This window comes from Bufo gargarizans, chromosome 10 (assembly GCF_014858855.1).
Source record: "Bufo gargarizans isolate SCDJY-AF-19 chromosome 10, ASM1485885v1, whole genome shotgun sequence".
NCBI lineage: Eukaryota > Metazoa > Chordata > Amphibia > Anura > Bufonidae > Bufo > Bufo gargarizans.
In genome coordinates, this window is record NC_058089.1 from 66754725 (window position 1) to 66778756 (window position 24032).

General features: G+C 41.5%; 1 protein-coding gene across 1 annotated transcript in view; it reads left to right on the plus strand.

The window, feature by feature from the left end:
* PGGHG (protein-glucosylgalactosylhydroxylysine glucosidase) overlaps nucleotides 1-24032 on the plus strand; it is a 344294-nt gene that overhangs the window by 80667 nt on the left and 239595 nt on the right. The window contains exons 4-5 of the mRNA XM_044269473.1: nucleotides 20766-21195; nucleotides 22607-22726. Coding sequence (XP_044125408.1) covers nucleotides 20766-21195; nucleotides 22607-22726 — 550 coding nt within the window. The remainder of the gene's footprint in view (nucleotides 1-20765; nucleotides 21196-22606; nucleotides 22727-24032) is intronic.

Consider the following 24032-nt stretch of genomic DNA (forward strand, 5'->3'; position numbering starts at 1 on the left):
CTCCTCTCGACGAGCGCTTGTAGTTGTAAGTACCGGTAATACACAGCGCTCCTTATGCGATTTATATACATACGGTAACCATTAACTATTAGAGATACGATTATACAGTGAGCGGGGCCCGTGTAGTACAATAGTCACTGCACGGGCCCCGCTGTCATTATAAAAGCAGATGCCGGCCCCCAGCCCCTCCTCCCTCACAGCTGATACACCCGATACAGGAGCCGGGAGGAGCGGGGGCCGCCTGCAGGAAGTGATAATAAAAGGTGAAGGCTGGCGGCCGTATTCGGCCCGCGGGCCTTGTGTTTGACACCCGTGCTTTAAACACTTTAGAGTCCATATACTACAAACTGTCCTTTTGTTTTTACTTTAAAGTCTCTTATTTCTAGACACAAAAAACGTCCCTTTATGCTAAAGCCTATATGCAATGATGAGTAATAAAAGTAAAGCTCTGACCTTATTTTGAAGAGCAGGAACAAATGTCAGTCTTGAAGGAGACATGTCTTTTCTTGATGATGCAATGCTCTATGCTGACTTGCGATGCTCTGCGATGACTTGCTATGCTCTGTGATGACTTGCGATGCTCTGGCTTTGGTACACTGTTGCAGGCTTTGGGCTAGTGGCGGGAAACTAGCTAGCTGCAGTACGTGGCCTATTCGTGGATAGAGTTGCGGGCACTCTAGCTCTGGACTTTGGCCTCCCAACATGCGTCTTTCTCTCTCTCTCTCTCTAGGGATCGCAAGAGGGTTGGCGCTATTTCTCTGACTATTTAGCATTTGCCGTTCTGCCACTTTAAGAGTCAGCTGCAGTTTGACTAATGCACACGTTCTATGGCCTCTATGGTAGCTCCTCTGAGGTGTATTTTTTTGCTCACTCAGGGAACAGTTGCTGCTCGGCGGTATATGCTGGTGCTCTGCTGCTCTAACGTGCTCTTTACTGTGCAAGTTGAGGAGCGCTATCACTACACCCTCTGAGGGCAATAGTTACACTGTGGCAGGAGCAGCACTAGAAAGTGCCTTTTGCACTGTGGCATGAGAACAATTCTGATATCTCTGACTTTTTAGTCTAACCAGATTGTTACTCTGTAATTCCTCTAGCGCCGTTCTATGGAAACAGGTTTAAAGAGCACACCAAATGCTTGAAATAACTTCTTTATTAACTTCATATAAGTTCATATAACACGGCGGCCTCTGCAGCAGCTAGTCCATGTACAAAACACATGTTGCATAAAGATTGATAAAATGGCGGTATGCATAAGATGGTGGTTCAACTGTTCAATCTTGTCATTCAACATAAAATGGTGGATATATTTCTCTATTGAGTATCTGTACTCTCACTTTAAGTTATTTAAGCTCTTTTATATCTCTCTGAGAGGTATATCTGAGGTCTAACTAATAGTTCACATGCAGAATTTGGTCGCAATTTGCAGTATGCAGTTAGCAGTAACTATTTGCAGATTGGTTGAGTATGATCTGGTATGGTTGTATGAAATTTGGATTGCAATATGGAATTTGGATTGTGAACTTTGTAGTTTGCAATTGGTGGAACTTTAAGTAAACACACACATAACTGGTTTAGTATACAGTTCTAATCACTATATTAACAGTAGGAACATTATATAACTGTTTGAAATACCTATTGTGGCCTCTCTGCTCCTGATGCGGTCCCCCCTCCCCCCATCCATGCATACTGCCCCCATCTGTGCCCCCCTCAATGCTGATCGTATCCCCCCATTCCAGAGCTGCCCCCGATGCGGTCCCCCTGCTGTATTTGATGGTGGCGGCTCCATTCCTGAGCCGCCACCATCAGCAGCGAGTGTCAGCTGTATGCTGACAATCTGCTGTAACCCCTTAGATGCCGTGGCATCCATGGGGTTAATAGAGTGAGGGGGCTCCCTCTCTCAACCATCGGGGCTGCTGTTCTGCGATGGCAGCGGACGATGGTTGCCATGGCAACCGGACATTTTGCTAAGGCGTCCGGTGTTTCCATCTACAGGAAATCTGATAGTATTATTAAAAAAAACTAAAAGATCGCGGCTCATCTGGGAGATCCCTACGGGTAGGTGCACTCCTCAAGTTTCACCAAATTCCGAAAGTAATGGCAAATATATGAAAGTGATGGGCACTCAAATATCAAGGAGCCCTGGACAGCATGTGTGTGTATATACGTACAATATTTATTATACACCAATAAATCTCATAGGACACTAGTGTCCTATAAGCTTTATTGGTGTATAATAAATATTGTATGTACAGTACAGACCAAAAGTTTGGACACACCTTCTCATTCAAAGAGTTTTCTTTATTTTCATGACTATGTAAATTGTAGATTCACACTGAAGGCATCAAAACTATGAATTAACACATGTGGAATTATATACATAACAAAAAAGTGTGAAACAACTGAAAATATGTCATACTCTAGGTTCTTCAAAGTAGCCACCTTTTGCTTTGATTACTGCTTTGCACACTCTTGGCATTCTCTTGATGAGCTTCAAGAGGTAGTCACCTGAAATGGTTTTCACTTCATAGGTGTGCCCTGTCAGGTTTAATAAGTGGGATTTCTTGCCTTATAAATGGGGTTGGGACCATCAGTTGCGTTGTCGAGAAGTCAGGTGAATACACAGCTGATAGATTTGTATTATGGCAAGAAAAAAGCAGCTAAGTAAAGAAAAACGAGTGGCCATCATTACTTTAAGAAATGAAGGTCAGTCAGTCTGAAAAATTGGGAAAACTTTGAAAGTGTCCCCAAGTGCAGTCACAAAAACCATCAAGCGCTACAAAGAAACTGGCTCACATGCGGACTGCCCCAGGAAAGGAAGACCAAGAGTCACATCTGCTGCGGAGGATAAGTTCATCCGAGTCACCAGCCTCAGAAATCGCAGGTCAACAGCAGCTCAGATTAGAGACCAGGTCAATGCCACACAGAGTTCTAGCAGCAGACACATCTCTAGAACAACTGTTAAGAGGAGACTGTGGGAATCAGGCCTTCATGGTAGAATATCTGCTAGGAAACCAATGCTAAGGACAGGCAACAAGCAGAAGAGACTTGTTTGGGCTAAAGAACACAAGGAATGGACATTAGACCAGTGGAAATCTGTGCTTTGGTCTGATGAGTCCAAATTTGAGATCTTTGGTTCCAACCACCGTGTCTTTGTGCGACGCAGAAAAGGTGAACGGATGGACTCTACATGCCTGGTTCCCATAGTGAAGCATGGAGAAGGAGGTGTGATGGTGTGGGGGTGCTTTGCTGGTGACACTGTTGAGGATTTATTCAAAATTGAAGGCATACTGAACCAGCATGGCTACCACAGCATCTTGCAGCCGCATGCTATTCCATCCGGTTTGCGTTTAGTTAGACCATCATTTATTTTTCAACAGAACAATCACCCCAAACACACCCCCAGGCTGTGTAAGGGCTATTTGACCATGAAGGAGAGTGATGGGGTGCTGCGCCAGATGACCTGGACTCCACAGTCACCGGACCTAAACCCAATCGAGATGGTTTGAGGTGAGCTGGACGCAGAGTGAAGGCAAAAGGGCCAACAAGTGCTAAGCATCTCTGGGAACTCCTTCAAGACTGTTGGAAGACCATTTCAGGTGACTACCTCTTGAAGCTCATCAAGAGAATGCCAAGAGTGTGCAAAGCGGTAATCAAAGCAAAAGGTGGCTACTTTGAAGAACCTAGAATATAACATATTTTCAGTTGTTTCACACTTTTTTTGTTATGTATATAATTCCACATGTGTTAATTCATAGTTTTGATGCCTTCAGTGTGAATCTCCAATTTTCATGGTCATGAAAATAATAAAAACTCTTTGAATGAGAAGGTGTCCAAACTTTTGGTCTGTACTGTATATACACATGCTGTCCAGGGCTTCTTGATATTTGAGTGCCCCTCCCTTTCGTATATATGATAGTATTATACTTTGCAATGCAGGAGCATTGCAAAGTATAGTACAGCCATCAGCCCCACTGGATCTTCAAGATCCAAGTGAGATTTGATTTAAAAATATATAATAAAAGTAAAAGTAAATAAAAATGTAAATAAAAAAAAGTAAATTGCCTTTTCCTATAAAAAAAAACACATATTGAGTATCATCGCGTCCGTAACGACCTTCTCTATAAATATTTCACATGATCGTCCGATAAACACCATAAAAAAAATATAAAAACTGTGTAAAAAAAGCTATTTCCAGGACGTCCTCCATGACCGCACTACATGGAGGTTGTCTCCCCCGCCCACTATTGGGACAGGAAACAGAGAGGTTAAAAGCTCCCCCCCCACCCACCTTCACCAGTGTTTTTTCCTGTCCCAATAATGGACAGGGCAGAGAGAGGGTCTCTCTTCAGACCTTTTTTAGTTTTTCTATGTCGTAGTAACTACAGATGCCAGCCAACAGGGCTGGGGTGCAAAGGTTGGAATTTACTACTACCAAGGAACTTGGAGTCAGACCATAAAGAACAGGTCTTCAAACTTCAGAGAACTTCAGGCTGTGTGGGAGACTCTCAAACAGAGTCAGGATCTTCTAAGCGGCCAAAACATACGAATCCTATCAGACAACATGACAGCGGTCTCTTTCCTCAAACATCAGGGAGGTACAAGATACCCTCTTCTCCAGAGTCTAACAAACAAAATTTTTTCCTGGGCCGAGGAGAATGTGCTATCAATCTCTGCAGTACACCTACAGGGTTCAAAAAACCAGTCGGCAGATTTCCTCAGCAGACACCTTATAGATCCAAACGAGTGGACTCTGAACAGACAGGTGTTTCTAGAATTGACAGCTTCATGGGGGTACCCAGAAATCGACCTCTTTGCTTCAAGGGAGAATGCTCAAACAACCTCCTTCTTCTCCCGGAACCCTGCCGATCATCCCACAGCAGTAGACGCTTTATCCCAGTCCTGGGACATGAAGCTAGCGTATGCGTTTCCTCCCTTCCCCCTGATTTCAGTAGCCCTAAGAAAAATCAGCAGGGAATCGTCCAAGGTGATCTTCATAGCTCCCTTTTGGCTGAAACAAGCCTGGTTCCCAGTCCTGTCCTCCCTGAGTCAAGAAGATCCGATTCCTCTCCCTCTCAGACCAGACCTGTTGCATCAGGGTCCAATCTGGAGTCCGGAAATAAACAAGCTGAAGTTAACAGCGTGGCTTCTGAAAGGGACTTGTTGAAATTACAGGGGTTCTCGGACGAAGTAATAGCCACTATCCAGAGAGGCCATAAGCAGGTGACATCGGCGATTTATAATAAAATCTGGAAGAAATTCTGCTCCTGGATGACGCTGAGAGGGAAGAGTCCCCTGCTCCCGAGTCTAGGAGATATTCTCGATTTCCTCCAGGAAGGATTCAACATGGGTCTTAGGCCCAGTACCCTCAAGGTGCAGACTGCAGCCTTGAGTTGGTTTCTAAATTACTCTCTGTCAGAAAATCGATGGGTAAGCAGGTTCTTAAAGGCAACCACGCGAATTAGACCAACACTAAGATCTCCGGTTCCGCCTTGGGACTTGTCGCTAGTGCTTAGGGCCTTAACAAAACCACCTTTTGAGCCCCTACACGAGAGTAGCTTAAGAAACCTAACCTTAAAAATGATGTTTTTAGTAGCCATCACATCAGCCCGTAGACTAGGGGAGATCCAGGCCCTCACCATCCGTGAGCCGTACCTTACAATCTGTGAAGATAGGGTCATATTAAGGCTAGACCCGTCCTTTATACCTAAGGTAGTTTCTTCCTTTCACCGGAACCAGGAAATTGTACTGCCAACCTTCTACACAGATCCAAAGACCGAAAAGGAGGAAGAATTCCACCTTCTAGACGTCAGACGTTCCCTCCTTTCCTACTTAGACGTTACTAGTACCTTTAGACTGGACTCAAATCTCTTTGTTCAGTTCTCAGGCCGCAATAAAGGCAAGAAAGCTTCTAAAGCGACATTGGCAAGATGGATTAAGATAGTCATTAAAGAAGCCTATCAGAGCCAGGAGCTCCCCTGTCCCCAAGAGGTTAGGGCTCATTCTACAAGAGCAGTCTCGGCTTCATGGGCCGAGCATGCGAATGCTTCTATCGAACAGATATGTAAGGCGGCCACCTGGGCAAGCTCCCAGACCTTTTGTAAGCATTACAGATTAAATGTGTCAGGGAATGTTGACCAGTCTTTCGGGCGGAAAGTTCTTCAGGCTGCAGTCCCTCCCTAGTTACTGGATTAATTTGGTATTCCTACTCCATGTAGTGCTGTCATGGAAGACGTCCTGGAAAGTAAGAATTAGTCTTACCGGTAATGATGTTTCCAGGAGTCCGACATGACAGCACTGGTAGTTCCCTCCCTATTTAGTTAATTGTTTCTTTTTGGCTATGATACCCATTATTGTGTGATAATCTATAAAACACTGGTGAAGGTGGGTGGGGGGGGGGCAGCTTTTAACCTCTCTGTTTCCTGTCCCAATAGTGGGCGGGGGAGACAACCTCCATGTAGTGCTGTCATGTCGGACTCCTGGAAACATCATTACCGGTAAGACTAATTCTTACTTTTTGTCATCTTACATCACAATAAGTGCAACACCAAGTGATTAAAAAGGTGTATGCCCCCCAAAACAGTACGAATCATACAGTCACCTTATCCCGCAAAAAATGATACCCTATTTAAGATAATCGCCCAAAAAATAAAAAAAAGCTATGACACTCTGACTATGGAGACACTAAAACATTTTCTTTTTTTTGGTTTAAAAAATGCTATTATTGTGTAAAACTTAAATAAATAAGAAAAAAATCTGCATATTAGGTATTGCCACGTCCATAACGATCTGCTCTATAAAACTGTCACATGACCTAACCCCTCAGATGAATGCTTTAAAACGAAATAAATAAATACTTCCAAAACAGCCAATTTTTTGGTCACCTTGCCCCATAAAGTGTAATAATAAATGATCCAAAAATCCTATGTACCCAAAAATGGTACCAATAAAAACCTAAACTTTCTGTAAAAGTTTCAAATCGTTACCAAGGAGCCCTGGACAGCATGTGTGTGTATATACGTACAATATTTATTATACACCAATAAATCTCATAAATCGTTAGAAAATAAAAAAGACGGCATTCAGAAAATGGACACACAAAATCATAATTTCTTTTTCAAAAATGCTTTATTATGTAAAACTAAAATAAACAAAGTTGACATGTTCGATATCATTGCATCCGTAACAACCTGCTCTATAAAAATAGCACATGGTCTACCCTGTCAGATGAATCTTGTAAAAAAATAAAAAAAACTGTGCCAAAACTGAAATTTTTTGGTTACCTTGCCTCACAAAAAACGTAATATATAGAGCAATTAAAAATCATATGTACCCCAAAATGGTGCCAATAAAACTGGCACCTTATTCCCTAGTTTCCAAAATAGTCTTTTTTTTGGGCGTTTCTACTGGGTGCATCGGGGGGCACCCTAAGGGTGCATCGGCTGGCTTTAAATGAGACATGGCATCTAAAAACCAGTACAGCTAAATCTGCCTTCCAAAAACCATGTGGCAGTCCTTTTACTTCTGCTCCCTGTTTCTGTAAACCACAGAATCGGGGTAATATTTTATTTTTGTTTGGCTGTTGACCCTTAATGTGTTAAAGAAAAAAATTTAATAAAATTGAAAATCTGCAAAATAGTGAAATTTTGAAATTTCATCTCGATTTTTTCCATTAATTCTTGTGGAACACCTAAAGGGTTTACAAAGTATGTAAAATCAGTTTTGAGTAACTTGAGTTGTGTCGTTTCTACAATGGGGTCATTTATGGGGGGTTCCCACTATGTAAGCCCCACAGAGTGACTTCAGACCTGAACTGGTCCTTAAAAGGTGGGTTCTGGAAATTGCTTCTAAACTTCTAAGCCTTCTTATGTCCTAAAAATATAAAATGGCATTTCCAAAATGATGCCAACATAAAGTAGACATGTGGGGAATGTTAAGTAATAAATATTTTATGAGGTATTACATTGTTTTAAAAGCAGAGAGATTGAAATTTGGGATTTTTTCATAAATAAAGGTGAAATGTATTGACTCAAATTTATAACTATCATAAAGTACATACAATGTGTCACATGAAAACCATCTCAGAATGGCAGATAAATAAAAGTGTACCAAAGCTATTACCACATAAAGTGACGCATGTCAGATTTGTAAATTTTGACCTGGAAACTGGGGCATCAACGACCCTTGGTCATGAAAGGGTTACAGAGCATACAAAATGCTTGAAATAACTTCTTTATTAACTTCAACTTGTCTTCATATAGAACACTGCCGCTTTCGCAGCAGATAGTCCATGTACATAACGTCTTGAATAAAGTATCATAAAATGGCGGTATGCATAAGATGGTGATTCAACTGTTCAATCTTGTCATTCAACATAAAATGGTGGATATATTTCTCTATTGAGTATCTGTATTGTCATTTAAGCACTTTATGATCTCTCTGAAGGGTATATCTGAGGTCTAACTAATAGTTCACTTGCTGAATGTGGTCGCAATTTGCAATATGCAGTTATCAGTAACTATTTGCTTTTTAGTTGAGTATGATCTGGTATGGTTGTATGCAATTTGTAATATGGAATTTGAATGGTTGCAATTGTTTGTATGGTATTTGTAGTTTGCAATTGGGGAAACTGTTAGTAAACACTGGTTCAGTATACAGTTCTAATCACTATATTAACAGTAGGAACATTATTTAACTGTTTTAAATACCTATTTTGGCCTTTCTGCTTACATAAAACACAGCTCTTAGTGGAGTAAATGCAATATTAAATGGTGGCGTTTGAAAGTACAATTTGTCCCGCAAAAATTAGCCCTCATATGGCTATGTGAACAGACAAATAAAATATGGCTTTGGGAAGGCAAGGAGCATAAAACGAAAACTCAAAAAAAAAAAAAAAACCCCTCGGCTTGAAAGTATTAAATAAATAAAAGTATGCATATCCGTAACGACCTGCTCTATAAAAATATCACATGACCTGTACCCTCAGATGAACGCTGTAAAAAAAAAAAAAAAACTGTGCGAAAAAAGCAATTTGTTTTATCACCTTACATCACAAAAAGTGTAATACTTGTAAGTGATCAAAAAGTCTTATGTACCTCAAAATGGTACCAATCAAAACATCATCTCATCCCGCAAAAAATGAAGCCTTACCTAAGACAATCGCTTAAAAATTTTTTAAAAAAAATAGGGCTCTCAGAAAATGGCAACGCAAAACAAAATGTATTCTGTTCAAAAATGATTTAACTCTGTAAAAGTTAACAAAAATAAAAATGATAGACATATTCGGTATGGCCGCGTCCGTAACAACCTGCTCTATAAAAATATCATATTATTTTCTGCCTCAGGTGAATGCTGTAAAAAATGTAAAACTATGCCAAAACAGCAATTTTTTTCACCTTACCTGACAAAAAGTTTAATACCAATCAAACCGTCATCTCATCCTGCAAAAAATGAGACATCACTTTAAAAATAAATCCTAATGGCACACATAAACCTATCCATTAAAATCTGCACTGCAAAAGCCATATGAGTCTTGCCATGTGCCCCCACAGCAGTTTACCACCACATATGGGGTGTTGCTGTATACATTAGAAAATGGGTAACAAATTATGGGGTGCTTTTTTTCTCCTGTTACCTCTTGTGAAAATGAAAATTTTGGGGCTAAAGCAACATTTTATTGGAAGAAACAAAACCTTTCATTTTTACAGCCAATTGTTTCCAAATTCCATAAAATGCTTAGGGGGTCAAAGTGGTCAGTACCCCCCTTAATATATTCTTTAAGGGGTGTAGTTTCCAAAATGGGGACCCTTTTTGAAGGTTTCCACTGTAGGGGTATGTCAGAGTCTCTTCAAATAGAATGGTTTTTAGGCACCATTTTGTATCGAAATCTGCCTCCAAAATCCATATGGCGCTCCTTTCCTTCTGACCACTGCCACGTGCCCATAGAGCAGTTTACCGCCACATATGGGGTATTTCTGTAAACGGCAGAATCAGGGTAATATATATTGAGGGTTATTTTTCTGTTAACCTTTGCTGTGTTGCAAGAAAAAAATTGATTATCATTAAAAAAATCTACCAAAAAAGTGAAATTTCGAAATTTCACCTCCATTTTCCTTTAATTCTTGTGCAACACCTCAAGGGTTAACAAAGTTTGTAACATCAGTGTTGAATAATTTGAGGGGTGTAGTTTCTAAAATGTGGTCATTTATGGGTGGTTTCCATTAGGGATCGACCGATATTGATTTTTTAGGGCCGATACCGATAATTTGTGAACTTTCAGGCCGATAGCCGATAATTTATACCGATATTCTGGGAATTTTCATTTAAAAAAAAAATAAAAAATTCCCACAAATCTGCTGAAAATTTATGTTTATTGTTAATGTGTATTTTTTATTTTTTTTTGTAAATCTTTCTTTTTCATTTATATTTAATATTTTGGTGTTTTTATTATTTTTTTTGTAACTTTTTTTTAACTAACTTTTAGCCCCCTTAGGGACTAGAACCCTTGTCCTATTCACCCTGATAGAGATCTATCAGGGTGAATAGGAGCTCACACTGTCCCTGCTGCTGTGTGCTTTGTGCACACAGCAGCATGGAGCTTATCATGGCAGCCAGGGCTTCAATAGCGTCCTGGCTGCCATGGTAACCGATCGGAGCCCCAGCATTACACTGCTGGGGCTCCGATCGGAGGAGCAAGGGAGAGGGGATCCTGTGGAGGGGCGCACTGCGACTGGGGTGGGGGGGCCCTATGCGCCACCACTGGGGGGGGGGCTTGGGGGGGTGCACTGCGCCACCAATTTCTGATACTGGGGGGCTTGGGGGGGCGCACTGCGCCACGAATGAAGCTTAATCTCTAATTTATTCATATACAGGAGGCGGGAGCTGGCTGCAGGATCACATAGCCGGCTCCCGACCTCTATGAGCAGTAGCTGCGATCCGCGGCACCTGAGGAGTTAACTACCGCGGATCGCAGCTACAGCTCATAGAGGTCGGGAGCCGGCTATGTGATCCTGCAGCTCCCGCCTCCTGTATATGAATGATAGATTAATCTTCATTGGTGGCGCAGTGGCCATAGCTCCTCCCCTCCTCCTGTCCCCTGTCCTTTCATTGGCGGCAGCGGCAGGAGCAGCACAGGGGGAGGAGACACTGCTACTTCTCCCCTGTGCTGCTAAGGGGAACACGGAGAGCGCTGTCAGCAGCGTGATCTGTGTTCCCCATACACTATCGGAATATCGGCAAAATAGATGCCGATACCGATAGTGTTCAAAATCCTGAATATCGGCCGATAATATCGGTAAATCCGATAATCGGTCGATCCCTAGTTTCCATTACCTATGCCACTCAAAATCGCTTCATAACTGAATTGGTGCTAAAAAAAATTGTTTTAGAAATTTTGTTGAAAAATGGCTTCTAAACTTTTAATGCCTTAACAAAATTAAATGACATATACAAAATGATGCAAACATAAAGTAGACATATGGGGAATGTAAAACAATAACTATTTTTGGAGGTATTACCATCTATTCTAAAAGTAGAGAAATTGAAATTTGCTAATTGTTCCAAATTTTGGGTAAATTTAGTTTTTTTTATAAATAAAAATGAAATATTTTGACTCCATTTTACCACATATGAAGTACAATATGTGACTAGAAAAAAAATCTCAGAATGGCATGGATAAGTGAAAGCGTTCCAAAGTTATTACCACATAAATTGACACATGTTAGATTAGCAAAAATTGGCCTGGGATTTAAAGTGAAAAGTGGCTCGTTGGTGAAGGGGTTAATGTGTGCGTAGACAAATATGTATTACCCTTCCGGGTCTATTACTGTCTGCCATGCCTCCCATCGGATAGCACGGTGTACCATTAGGGGTACGCCTCTAGAGTAAGGATGCATTCCGTCGTACATGCCTGGCGGGCTGATCGGGTGGGCACCCGAGCGGTGCACACCCGATCACTGCAGGAATCCAGCAGTCCCTGGTAGCCGGGCCCCTGCTGTATCCGCTGGCATCGCTGTAAAAGCCAATTCCGGTATATTAAACCCTTCTATGCTGCGGTCCGCGCTGACTGCAACATCGAAGTGGTTTCTGTCGGGTGAGTGAGCACAAAGAGTTCCCGGTGCTGCTGTGGCGGGGACTCTGTGTCAGAAGGCAGCCCGATGCCGTGCAGAGGCTGCCCAATGCCTTGCACGGCATCAGGATCTGTCTTCTATGGGTGCCCAGGAGATCCTGCCTCAGGCTGGGTCTCCTAGGCAACATGTAAGTGTATTACTCAGATGTATTGTAATGCATTGCAGAGGGGATCAGACCCCCAAAAGTAAAGTCCCAGAGGGGGACAGAAATGAAGTTTAAAAAAAGGTGTTTTCAATTAAACAAAGTTTCAAGTTAAAAAAAAATTAAAAAATTCCCTTTCCTCCACATATTAGTTATCGCCTCTTCCATATTGAATGGCTCTATAAATATATTACATGATCCACCCTGTCTGATAGTAACATAGTACATAAGGCTGAAAAAAGACATTTCTCCATCCAGTTCGGCCTGTTATCCTGCAAGTTGATCCAGAGGAAGGCAAAAAAAAAAAACCCTGTGAGGTAGAAGCCAATTTTCTCCACTTTAGGGGAATAAAAAATTCCTTCCCGACTCCAATCAGGCAATCAGAATAACTCCCTGGATCAACGACCCCTCTCTAGTAGCTATAGCCTGTAATATTATTAAGCTCCAGAAATACGTCCAGGCCCCTCTTGAATTTCTTTATTGTACTCACTAGGGATCGACCGATTATCGGTTTTACCGATATTATCGGCCGATATTGAGGATTTTAACTGTTATCGGTATCTGCATTTATTTTGCCGATATTCCGATAACAAATCGGGAACACAGATCGCGCTGCTGACAACGCTCTCCGTGTTCCCTCTGCAGCACAGGGGAGAAGGAAGCAGTGTCTCCCTCCCCCCTGTGCTGCTGCTGCCGCCAATGGGAGGACAGGGAACAAGAGGAGGGGAGGAGCTATGGCCACTGCGCCACCAATGAAGATAAGTCTCTCATTCATTCATATACAGGAGGCGGGAGCTGGCTGCAGAATCAGATAGCCGGCTCCCGGCCTTTATGAGCTGTAGCTGCGATCTACGGTAGTTAACCCCTCAGGTGCTGCGGATCGCAGCTACCGCTCATAGAGGTCGGGAGCCGGCTATGTGATTCTGCAGCCAGCTCCCGCCTCCTGTATATGAATGAATGAGATTTATTTTCATTGGTGGCGCAGTGTGCCCGCGGCCCCCCACCTCCACCCCAGTATTAACAACATTGGTGGCGCAGTGCACCTGCGGCCCCCCACCCCAGTATTAACAACATTGGTGGCGCAGTGCGCCCGTGGCCCCCCCACCCCAGTATTAACTAACAACATTGGTGGCGCAGTGCGCCCCCCCCCAGTATTAATCATTGGTGGCAGTGGCCACAGGATCTCCTTCTCCTCCGATCGGAGTCCCAGCAGTGTAATGCTGGGGCTCCGATCGGTTACCATGGCAGCCAGGACGCTACTGACGCCCTGGCTGCCATAGTAAGCCCCATGCTGCTGTGTGCACAAAGCACAGAGCAGCAGGGACAGTGTGAGCTCCTATTCACCCTGATAGATCTCTATCAGGGTGAATAGGACAAGGGTTCTAGTCCCTAAGGGGGCTAAAAGTTAGTAAAAAAAATAAATAAATACAAAATATTAAGTATAAATGAAAAAGAAAGATTTACAAAAAAATAAAAATACACATTAACAATAAACAATTAAACATTCATTTTCAGCAGGAATTTTTATTTTATTTTTCAAAAATGAAAATTCACATAATATCGGTATAAATTATCGGTATCGGACCTAAAAAAATCAATATCGGTCGATCCCTAGTACTCACCATCGCCACCTCCTCAGGCAGAGAGTTCCAGAGTCTCACTGCTCTTACCGTAAAGAATCCTCTTCTATGTTTGTGTACAAACCTTCTTTCCTCCAGACGCAGACGATGTCCCCTCGTCACAGTCACAGTCCTGGGGATAAATAGCTGATGGGATAGATCTCTGTACTGACGCCTGATATATTTATACATATTAATTAGATCTCCTCTCAGTCGTCTTTTTTCTAAAGTGAATAACCCTAATTTTGATAATCTTTCAGGGTACTGTAGTTGCCCCATTCCAGTTATTACTTTAGATGCCCTCCTCTGGACCTTCTCCAGCTCTGCTATGTCTGCCTTGTTTACAGGAGCCCAGAACTGTACACAGTACTCCATGTGTGGTCTGACTAGCGATTTGTAAAGTGGTAGGACTATGTTCTTATCACGGGAATCTATGCCCCTTCTGATGCAACCCATTATCTTGTTGGCCTTGGCAGCAGCTGCCTGACACTGGTTTTTGCAGCTTAGTTTGCTGTTTATTAAAATTCCTAGATCCTTTTCCATGTCAGTGTTACCGAGTGTTTTACCATTTAGTATGTACGGGTGACTTGCATTTTTCCTTCCCATGTGCATAACTTTACATTTATCAGTGTTAAACCTCATCTGCCACTTATCTGCCCAAGCCTCCAATCTATCCAGATCCCTCTGTAGTAGTATACTGTCCTCATCAGTGTAAATTACTTTACACAGTTTAGGGTCATCTGCAAAAATTGATACTTTACTATGCAAGCCTTCTACAAGATCATTAATAAATATATTGAAGAGAATAGGGCCCAATACTGACTCCTGAGGTACTCCACTAGTGACAGTGACCCAATCTGAGTGTGTACCGTTAATAACCACCCTCTGTTTTCTATCACTGAGCCAGTTACTTACCCACATACAGATGTTTTCTCCCAGTCCGAGCATTCTCATTTTATGTACTAACCTTTTATGTGGTACAGTGTCAAATGCTTTGGAGAAGTCCAGATATACGACATCCATTGATTCGCCGCTGTCAAGTCTAGAACTTACCTCCTCATAGAAACTGATTAAATTAGTCTGACATGACCGATCCCTCACGAAGCCATGCTGATATGGCGTTATTTGCTTATTTCCGTTGATATGCTCTAATATAGCATCTCTCAGAAAACCTTCAAACAGTTTACCCACAACAGATGTTAAACTTACCGGCCTATAGTTTCCAGGCTCTGTTTTTGGCCCCTTTTTTGAATATTGGCACCACATATGCCATGCGCCAATCCTGTGGGACATTCCCTGTCAGTATAGAGTCTGCAAATATCAGAAATAAGGGTCTGGCTGGCTATGACATTACTTAATTCCCTTAGGATACGGGGGTGTATGTCATCCGATCCTGGCGATTTGTCTATTTTAATCTTTTTAAGTCGCTGATGTACTTCTTCCTGGGTCAGACAGGACACTTTTAATGGGGAATTTATTTTTGCATTCTGCATGTCATTTGACAATTTATTTTCCTCAATGAATACATTGGAGAAAAAAATATTTAACAGCTTTGCTTTCTCCTCATCGCTCACTGCGACTTCCCCCTCATTACTCTTTAAAGGGCCGACACCTTCAGATTTATACTTTTTAACATTTATATAATTGAAGAACATTTTAGGGTTAGTTTTACTCTCTTTGGCAATTAATCTCTCGGTCTCTAGTTTGGCCGCTTTTATTTGTTTTTTACATGTTCTATTTTTATCCTTATAGTTTTTCAGTGCTTCCGTGCTCCCCTCCTGTTTCAGTGAATTATATGATTTATTTTTGTCATTTATTGCTTTCTTACAGTTCTATTTATCCACATTGGTCTTTTTGTTCCTTAACCTTTTATTACCATACGGTATGGGTAATAAAAGGTAATAAAATATGGTAATGAGATTTTAGGATGTTTTTAAAGATATCACATTTTGTGGCTGTATTTTTATTTTTGAGGACTTTGTCTCAGTTAGTTTGGCCTATGGCCTCTCTTAGTTGGCTAAAATTGTTTTTTACATATTCCTTTTTTTTTAGTGCTTCCTGGCTCCCGTTTTACTGATTTAAACGCTTCCTTTTTTGTCATTTATTGCTTTCTTTACAGTTCTGTTTATCCACATTGGTTTCTTCTTGTTCCTTAACCTTTTATTCCCATACGGTATGTACCTCTCACAATTAGATTTTAGGATGCTTTTAAAAATATCCCATTTTGTGGCTGTATTTTTATTTTTATTTTTGAGGACTTTGTCCCAGTTAGTTAGGCTTATGGCCTCTCTTATAAATTTAGCCTTTTTGAAGTTTGGTATTTTTGTTCCTCCCTGTAGAAACGCTCTTTTGAATGATAATTGGAAGGTTATTACTTTATGGTCACTATTTCCCAGGTGTCCCCCAACCTGCACGTCTGTTGTTCTGTCGGGCCTATTGGTTAATACTAAGTCCAGTATGGCCATCCCTCTAGTCGGGTCCTGAACCAGTTGGGAGAGGTAATTGTCTTTGGCTATTGCCAAGAACCTGTTTCCCTTATGAGATATACAAGTTTCAGTTTCCCAGTCTATATCTGGGTGGTTGAAGTCCCCCATAATAACCACCTCATTATGATTTGCCGCCTCGTCTATCTCGTTTAGTAGTAGATTTTCTGTGGACTCTGGTATATTAGGTGGTTTATAGTAAACTCCTATTAGTAATTTATTGTTGTTTTTAGCTCCATGTATCTCTACCCACAGTGACTCCACACGTTCATGTCCCTCACTTATATCTTCGCGGAGTGTGGGCTTTAGACCGGACTTTACATAAAGGCGGACACCATAAAAAATAAAAACTGTGTAAAAAAAAAAGTGCAACACCAAGCGATCAAAAACGCTTATGCCCCCAAAAATAGTACCAATTTAACAGTCACCTTATCCCGCAAAAAGAGTCCCTACATAGGACAATCTCTCAAACAATAAAAAAAACTATGGCTCTCAGACTATGGGTACACTAAAACATGATTTTTATTTATTTTATTTTTTCATATTTTTTTTTAAATGGTATTAGTGTATACAACTTAAATAAATAACAAAAAGTATACATATTAGGTATCGCCGCCTCTGTAACAACCTTCTCTATAAAAATGTCACATAATTTAACCCCTCAGATGAACATTGTAAAAAAATATTAATTACATCACAAAAAGCTAGCAAGCTATCAATATGCACCCCAAGATTGTACTAATAAAACAGTCATCTCATACTGAAAAAAATGAGCCTCTACATAAGACATTTTCCCAAAAAATAAAAATAAACTGGCTTTCAGAATATGGAGACACAAAAAAAAATAAAAAATTTTCAAAAATGCTTTATTATGTAAAACCAACCAAAAAATATTTGGTATTGTCGCATCCGTAACAACCTGCTCTATAAAAATACCTCATGATCTAACCTGTCAGATGAACGTTGTAAATAACAAAAAATATAAACAGTGCCAAAACAGCAATTTTTTTTGTTACCTTGCCTCACAAAAAGTGTAATATTGAGCAACCAAAAATCATCTGTACCCTAAAATAGTAGCAAAAAAACTGCCACCTAATCGTGTAGTTTCCAAAATGGGGTCACTTTTTTGTTGTTTCAAATGTGACATGGCAAGTTAATATCCCAGTGAAATCTGCCCTCCACAAACCATATGGCGTTCCTTTCCTTCTGACCCCTGCCATGTGGCCATGCAGCAGTTTGCATATGGGGTGTTTCTGTAAACTACAGAATCAGGGCAATAAATATAGAGTTTAGTTTGGCTGTTAATCCTTGCTTTGTTAGCGGAAAAAAATGATTAAAATGGAAAATCTGCAAAAAAAATCTGAAATTTCATCTCCATTTTCAATTAATTCTTTTGGAACACCTAAAGGGTTAACAAAGTTTGTAAAATCAGTTTTGAATACATTGAGGGCGTAGTTTCTAAAATGAGGTCACTTTTTTGGAGTTTCTACTCTAGGGGTGCATCGCTTCAAATGCAGTCCATCAAAATCTGCCTTCTAAAACCCAAATGGCGTTCCTTTCCTTCTGTGCCCTGCCGTGTGGCCATACAGCAGTCTACAACCACATATGGGGTGTTTCTGTAAACTGCAGAATCAGGGCAATAAATATTGAGTTTTGTTTAGCTGTTAACCTTTGCTTTGTTAGCGGAAATAAAAGATTAAAATTGAAAATCTGCCCAAAAAGTGAAGTTCTGAAATTTCATCTCCATTTTCCATTAATTCTTGTGAAACACCTAAGGCTTCTTTCACACCTGCGTTCGGTGCAGATACAAGAATGATCTGCACCGATAATGCAAACGCTTGTATCCGTTCATAACAGATCAGTTTGCCTTATTAATAAATAAAAAAGTCCAAGTCAAAACGGATCTGTCTTGACTTACATTGAAAGTCAATGGAGAACGGAGCAGGTTTTTAATTGCACCATATTGTGTCAGTGGAAACGGATCCGTCCCCATTGACTTACATTGTAAGGCTTCTTTCAGATTTGCGTTCGGGGCTCCGCTTGCGAGTTCCGTTTAAAGGCTCTCACAAGCGGATCCGCTCAGAATGCATCAGTCTGGCAGCGTTTGGGCTCCGCTTCGCTCAGCAGGCGGACACCTGAAGGCTGCTTGCAGCGTTCGGGTGTCCGCCTGGCCGTGCGGAAGCAAACGGATCCGTCCAGACTTACAATGTAAGTCAATGGGGGTGGATCCGTTTGAATTTGACACAATATGGCTCAATTTTCAAACGGATCCGTCCACCATTGACTTTCAATGTAAAGTCTGGACGGATCCGTCTGCGGCTACTTTCACACTTAGAATTTTTTTTACAATATAATGCAGACTGATCCGTTCTGAACTGATCCATCGCCTGCATTATATGAGCGGATCCGTCTCAGACGGATCCGCTCTGAACGCAAATGTGAAAGTAGCCTAAGACAGGACGGATCTGTTTGGTTCCGCATCGTCAGGCGGACACCAAAATGCTGCAAGCTGCGTTTTAGTGTCTGCCCCAAAAGCGCAACGGAGACCAAACGCAGCCAAATTGATGAATTCTGAATGGATCCCTATCCATTCAGAATGCATTTGGGAAGAACTGATCCGTTTTGGGCCGCTTCTGGGAGCCCTGAAACGAAACTCTCAAGCGGACCCAGAAACGCTAGTGTGAAAATATCCTAAAGGGTTAACAACATTTGTAAAATCTGTTTTACATACCTTGAGGGCTGTAGTTTCTAAAATGGGGTCATTTTTGGGTGGTTTCTATTATGTAAACCTCACAAAGTGACTTCAGACCTGAACTGGTCCTTTAAAAAGTGGGTTTTGAAGATTTGCTGAAAAATTTCAAGATTTGCTTCTAAATTTATAAGCCTTCTAACGTCCCCAAAAAATAAAATGGCATTCACAAAATGATCCAAACATGATGTAGATATATGGGAAATGTAAAGTAATAACTTTTATGAGGTATCACTATCTGTTTTAGAAGCAGAGAAATTGAAATTTCTAAATTTTGGGTAAATTTGGTATTTTTTATAAATAAAAATGAAATATTGTATTCAAATTTGCCACTGTCATGAAGTACAATATGTGTGCCGAGAAAACAGTCTCAGAATGGCCTGAATAAGTAAAAGCGTTTTAAAGTTATCACCACATAAAGTGACACATGTCAGATTTGCACAAATCAGTCTGGTCCTTAAGGTGAAAAATGACCCAGTCCTTAAGGGGTTAATATGTCCTCCTAAGTGTCCCCACCCCACATGTCCCCCAAAGTAGGCACATGAAAAAAAAATATGAAAAGCTAAATACTCACTTATGTCCAGGGCCAGGCGCTTGCTTGTAGAGGAAGGCAGGATGAGGCAGCCGCGCACACGTCACAGTGCTGCGTCCCGGCACAGGCGCGCAATGACATCATCACGTCTGCCTGTGCCGGGATTTCACTACCGCATAAGCCTCAGGCCTACTAGGCCAGAATCCTATAGTGGTGTGCCTGTGCCCTGCCGCAGTATGCGGGCGTTCGGATCGGCGTTGGGGCCCCCCGAGCCTGAGTTGGAGCCGAAGCTGATTTCAAACACGTCCAGACATTCCGTCGGTTAGCCATGCCCCCTCCCCCCCCCCTTGCACAAATGCTTTTTACTGCAGTCTAAAATTAATCAAAATAAAAAAAATTCAACCAAAACGATCTTTTGTCAGGATAAATGTAAAAATAAACAATCGTATTAGCAGGCCAATGACTGACCATTATTATCAGAAAAGAAGTTGGCCCTGTTTAATATTTTCGTCCGGTGTTGGAAAAGAACATTTCCAGAAAGATCTTTCATTTATTGCAAGACTTTATTGAATGTGTATTGCCAGTTTGATCAACTGTAATGGTCAATATGGACTAAAATGTGTATGGTATTTATTTTTATTTTCCCAAGAACAGATTCACCAGATAATTGTTCAACTGCTGTTCAACTATCAAACAACTTCTGTCTGATGTATTTGGCCAGCTTTAGTTTTCCCAAGTCTGTGGCTGGCCACAACACTTTCCACATTCACAAGTGCTTGAGCAATAGCATAGTTAGCTAGTTTCTTGTAAAGGTGTGCCATAGTCCTTTTAGTCTGCCTGTTTCTGGATTTGACCCTTCTTTGCCTGACCTGACCTCTTCTTGTTTCTCATTTTGTGCTGCTTTGACCTTTGGACTATTTAGTGGCTTGCAGGAAAGCTGCCTGCCCTGACTTCAGCTTATTTACTCACTACACTTCAGTTTTTCCTGATCTCTTGCCCCATGGGTAAGCCACCACTGAACAAATGCTACTTCAAGAGGAAGTGACCTGGTTGTTCAGTGCACAGAAGATCCACAGCCATAAGTAACACTAATATTATTGTACTTTGTTTTGTAGGTACATTTATGGAAGCACACAAACCCCTGAGGTTCCTTCCTGTCCTCTGAAGACGGTTCATATGATCTATACTCCAGTACCCCAGTGTCTGGCCCTTTCCTCAGAGCTGGAAAAAACATGGGTGTTCCTTGCAGCAGTTTCAGAAACTGAGAAAGATGTGAAGGAAAGATTTTATGAAGGCCTTTCGCTAGCTGATGAGGGACAGCTACTCTCTTCACATGCAGAAGCATGGGGTCAGATATGGAAAAGTAGCCGGATAGAAGTGGAAGGTTCCCTGGTTCTTCAGAAGGCTGTCATTGGATGTCTGTATTATTTACTAAGCTCCCTACCACCCCTGGGATGTAACGAAGACTTCAGTGGCATAAGTCCTGGGGGTTTATCGAATGGTCAGCGCAATGAAGATTATTGGGGACATGTATTTTGGGACCAGGTATGTTTCATTGTTGGAGATCACTTGCAACCATGATGTTCACTATCTCATGCATTACACTAATACTGTATAGTTTATATGGCTGGCCAAAAGTATATTATGATGATCAGATCAATTCTTCTTTTAGCAGGAGGGAGTCGACTAGTGAAAGTTGTACTGTTTTGTGTGTGTAGTCTCATAATGCTATACGCTTTAGCTATTCTAATACTACTCTTAGTTTTTATGCATAAGGTTTTGGGCGCACCGTAGATGTTAAATATGATGTGATATAAGATAACTGGTATTTAATGTAAAAAGTCCACATTTCAGACATCGTTTATATTTGTACACAAAGGAGATACTATGTGGGTATGTTAAGGCCTAAATTTAAAGTTTTGCATATATGAAGAGACAAAAGCACCTACATGTATAAGGCATGTCTGTATCCATGCTATATATGACTGACAGGAACAGACATGAGGTCAATTGTTGTTTGCTGCTGGAGGTTGTGAAAGACAACAAGGCAGCCATGCAGAGGCCAGAGAAGGAGTTTTTGATTTGCAAAATAATACCTTCAGGACAGACACACTGACATGGACAAGGACATTTATACTTACGAGCATTACTGTATTTCTGTAATCAATCAATTTGTACATATTCAATATTTTTCATTGGGCAGGGTCGCTCCAATGGTACACCATTGCTCCGCCATCATGTTGCTTAGCACCTCTTTGATTGATTCTAGATAATATTTCAAAGCCAGTAATGATGATGCACGTGAAGCCACGTGCATCAAATAGAGGGGCACTGCCCACGGTGCATCAAAAACCTTATTTGCATAAAAATAAAACATTTCCCTGGATTTTCAAGAATGGTATACTTGTGGGGCCCCTACCCTACCTGGCGATATGCTTATTTTAAAACTGATTTTGAATGTGACATTCACCCTTTAAAGGGTTTGCCCGGATTCGGAGCTGAACCTGGACATACCCATAATTTCACCCAGGCAGCCCTCATGCCCTGATGCGCTCCCTTGCTTCCGCCCAGCAGTGTGTTCGGTGACCTCTCCGGCTCTGATGGGCGGGTTTTAGCACTCCCCTAAAGTCCACCCATCAGTGCCGGTGACGTCACCGGGCTCACTGCGCTGGCAGCTCCATAGAGAGCCTGGTTCGTCACCGGAACTCCTGAAAATGCCTTTGCCCTGCGCGATTCAGTGCAGGGCAAAGGGAACATCGGAGCATGAACTGCTTCGATGCTCAAGTCAGGGGGGCTGTCTGGGTAAAAAAATGGCCATATGTCCGGGTTCAACTCTGAACTCGGACAAGCCCTTTAAGTATGGAATTTGCAGTTTCCAAGTTTGTGAATATTTGTTTCAAATCTAAGTGTTTTTGTTTTACCAATATTGTAATTGTTTGTGTCTGCATTGTGCAAGGACACTTGGATATATCCGAATATTCTGCTGTTTTACCCAGAGATGGCTCGTCATATTCTTAAATACCGGATTCGAACACTTGAGGGAGCATTGCAGAATGCTAAGCAGCAAGGATATAAAGTAAGTATAGACATGATGGCTATAATCATTCAAATGTTTTTTTTTTATTATTCTTCAGGATGGGCCATCTGTTTCATAACCAGGTGTTTCAGAGTAGCTCTGGGGATGAAACTACTCAACTTCATTGTGCTGTTCCAGCCTTTATTCTTGTATTCTACAATTTGTGTTTGCATTATATTATCATTTACCATGTTGTGTAACGCTGCCACCCTGTGGTTATTCTTATAATTCATTTATGTGTGTTATGTAAATTCCCATTGCACTGCTCTCCTCCCTCTTTTGTGACATCACATCCTCTGAAAGGTCCTTCGTACTTCCTCTTTGTCGCAGACCTTCATGATGGTGAGAGCTATTCTTTTTGACCTCTAATATCCTCTAGCATACCCTCATTTCCCTGCATTTGTTTTCAAGACAAATCAATAAATGATCAAAGCTTCACCATTGTACTCTCCTCACTGGATCATCACATGCAACTGGTGTCTATATCTGGAGATATTAGTGAGTTCAGCTATCTACCATTGCTTGTACAGGGGCTATCACTCACAATCAATCAGGGGATAATCTCTAACGTACATCTGTGGCAGAATAGTCAAAAAGAAGCTTAAATCTACAGTCTTGCATGTCTACACATAGTCTGCCTGCGAGCTTAGAGCTGTCCGCCATCTTATACGCACGTGGCTTCATAAGCACAGTGCACAAGCTGGAATACCCTCTTAAAGAGACAGTACCGCTTAAACAGGAATAACATGTCCACAAGAGGCTTAGTAAATCTCTCAGTAACTGAACATACAGAAAGTCACCCTGCTCCCAGAAACTCAGATATGCAGGAAGCAGAGTCCATGTTAACTGAAGAACAAACAGTACGATCTAAACGTGTTATCAAGCCAACACAAAAGATCAGAGAGAACTTTGAGGCGACCAAAGAAGAGTTCAGTGACAATTTAAACGATTTATGGCAGAGAACTGAACACTATATAGCAGCTCTTTTACGATATAACAACGACCCAACAAAGTTAACTACAACATTGAATCGCTTAACTAACTCCTACGTCCACTATCAGCGACTCTCTGCTAAGTACATCACTTTCCTGAGCGACTCTGATTTTGACGAAGTCTCTGATGAGCTGAGTGAGAGAAAGAATCTCCTTGAAGAGAAGGATGCCCTAGTACAAGATGCTAAGAGCAAGGCAGAACTCCGCATCGCACACTTACAGGAGGCGAGATCCCATCGGTCAACTTCAAGTAAACATACAAAATACACCCTTTCATCTTCCAAAACCTCTCGTTCCGGAAGGTCAGCCTTGCA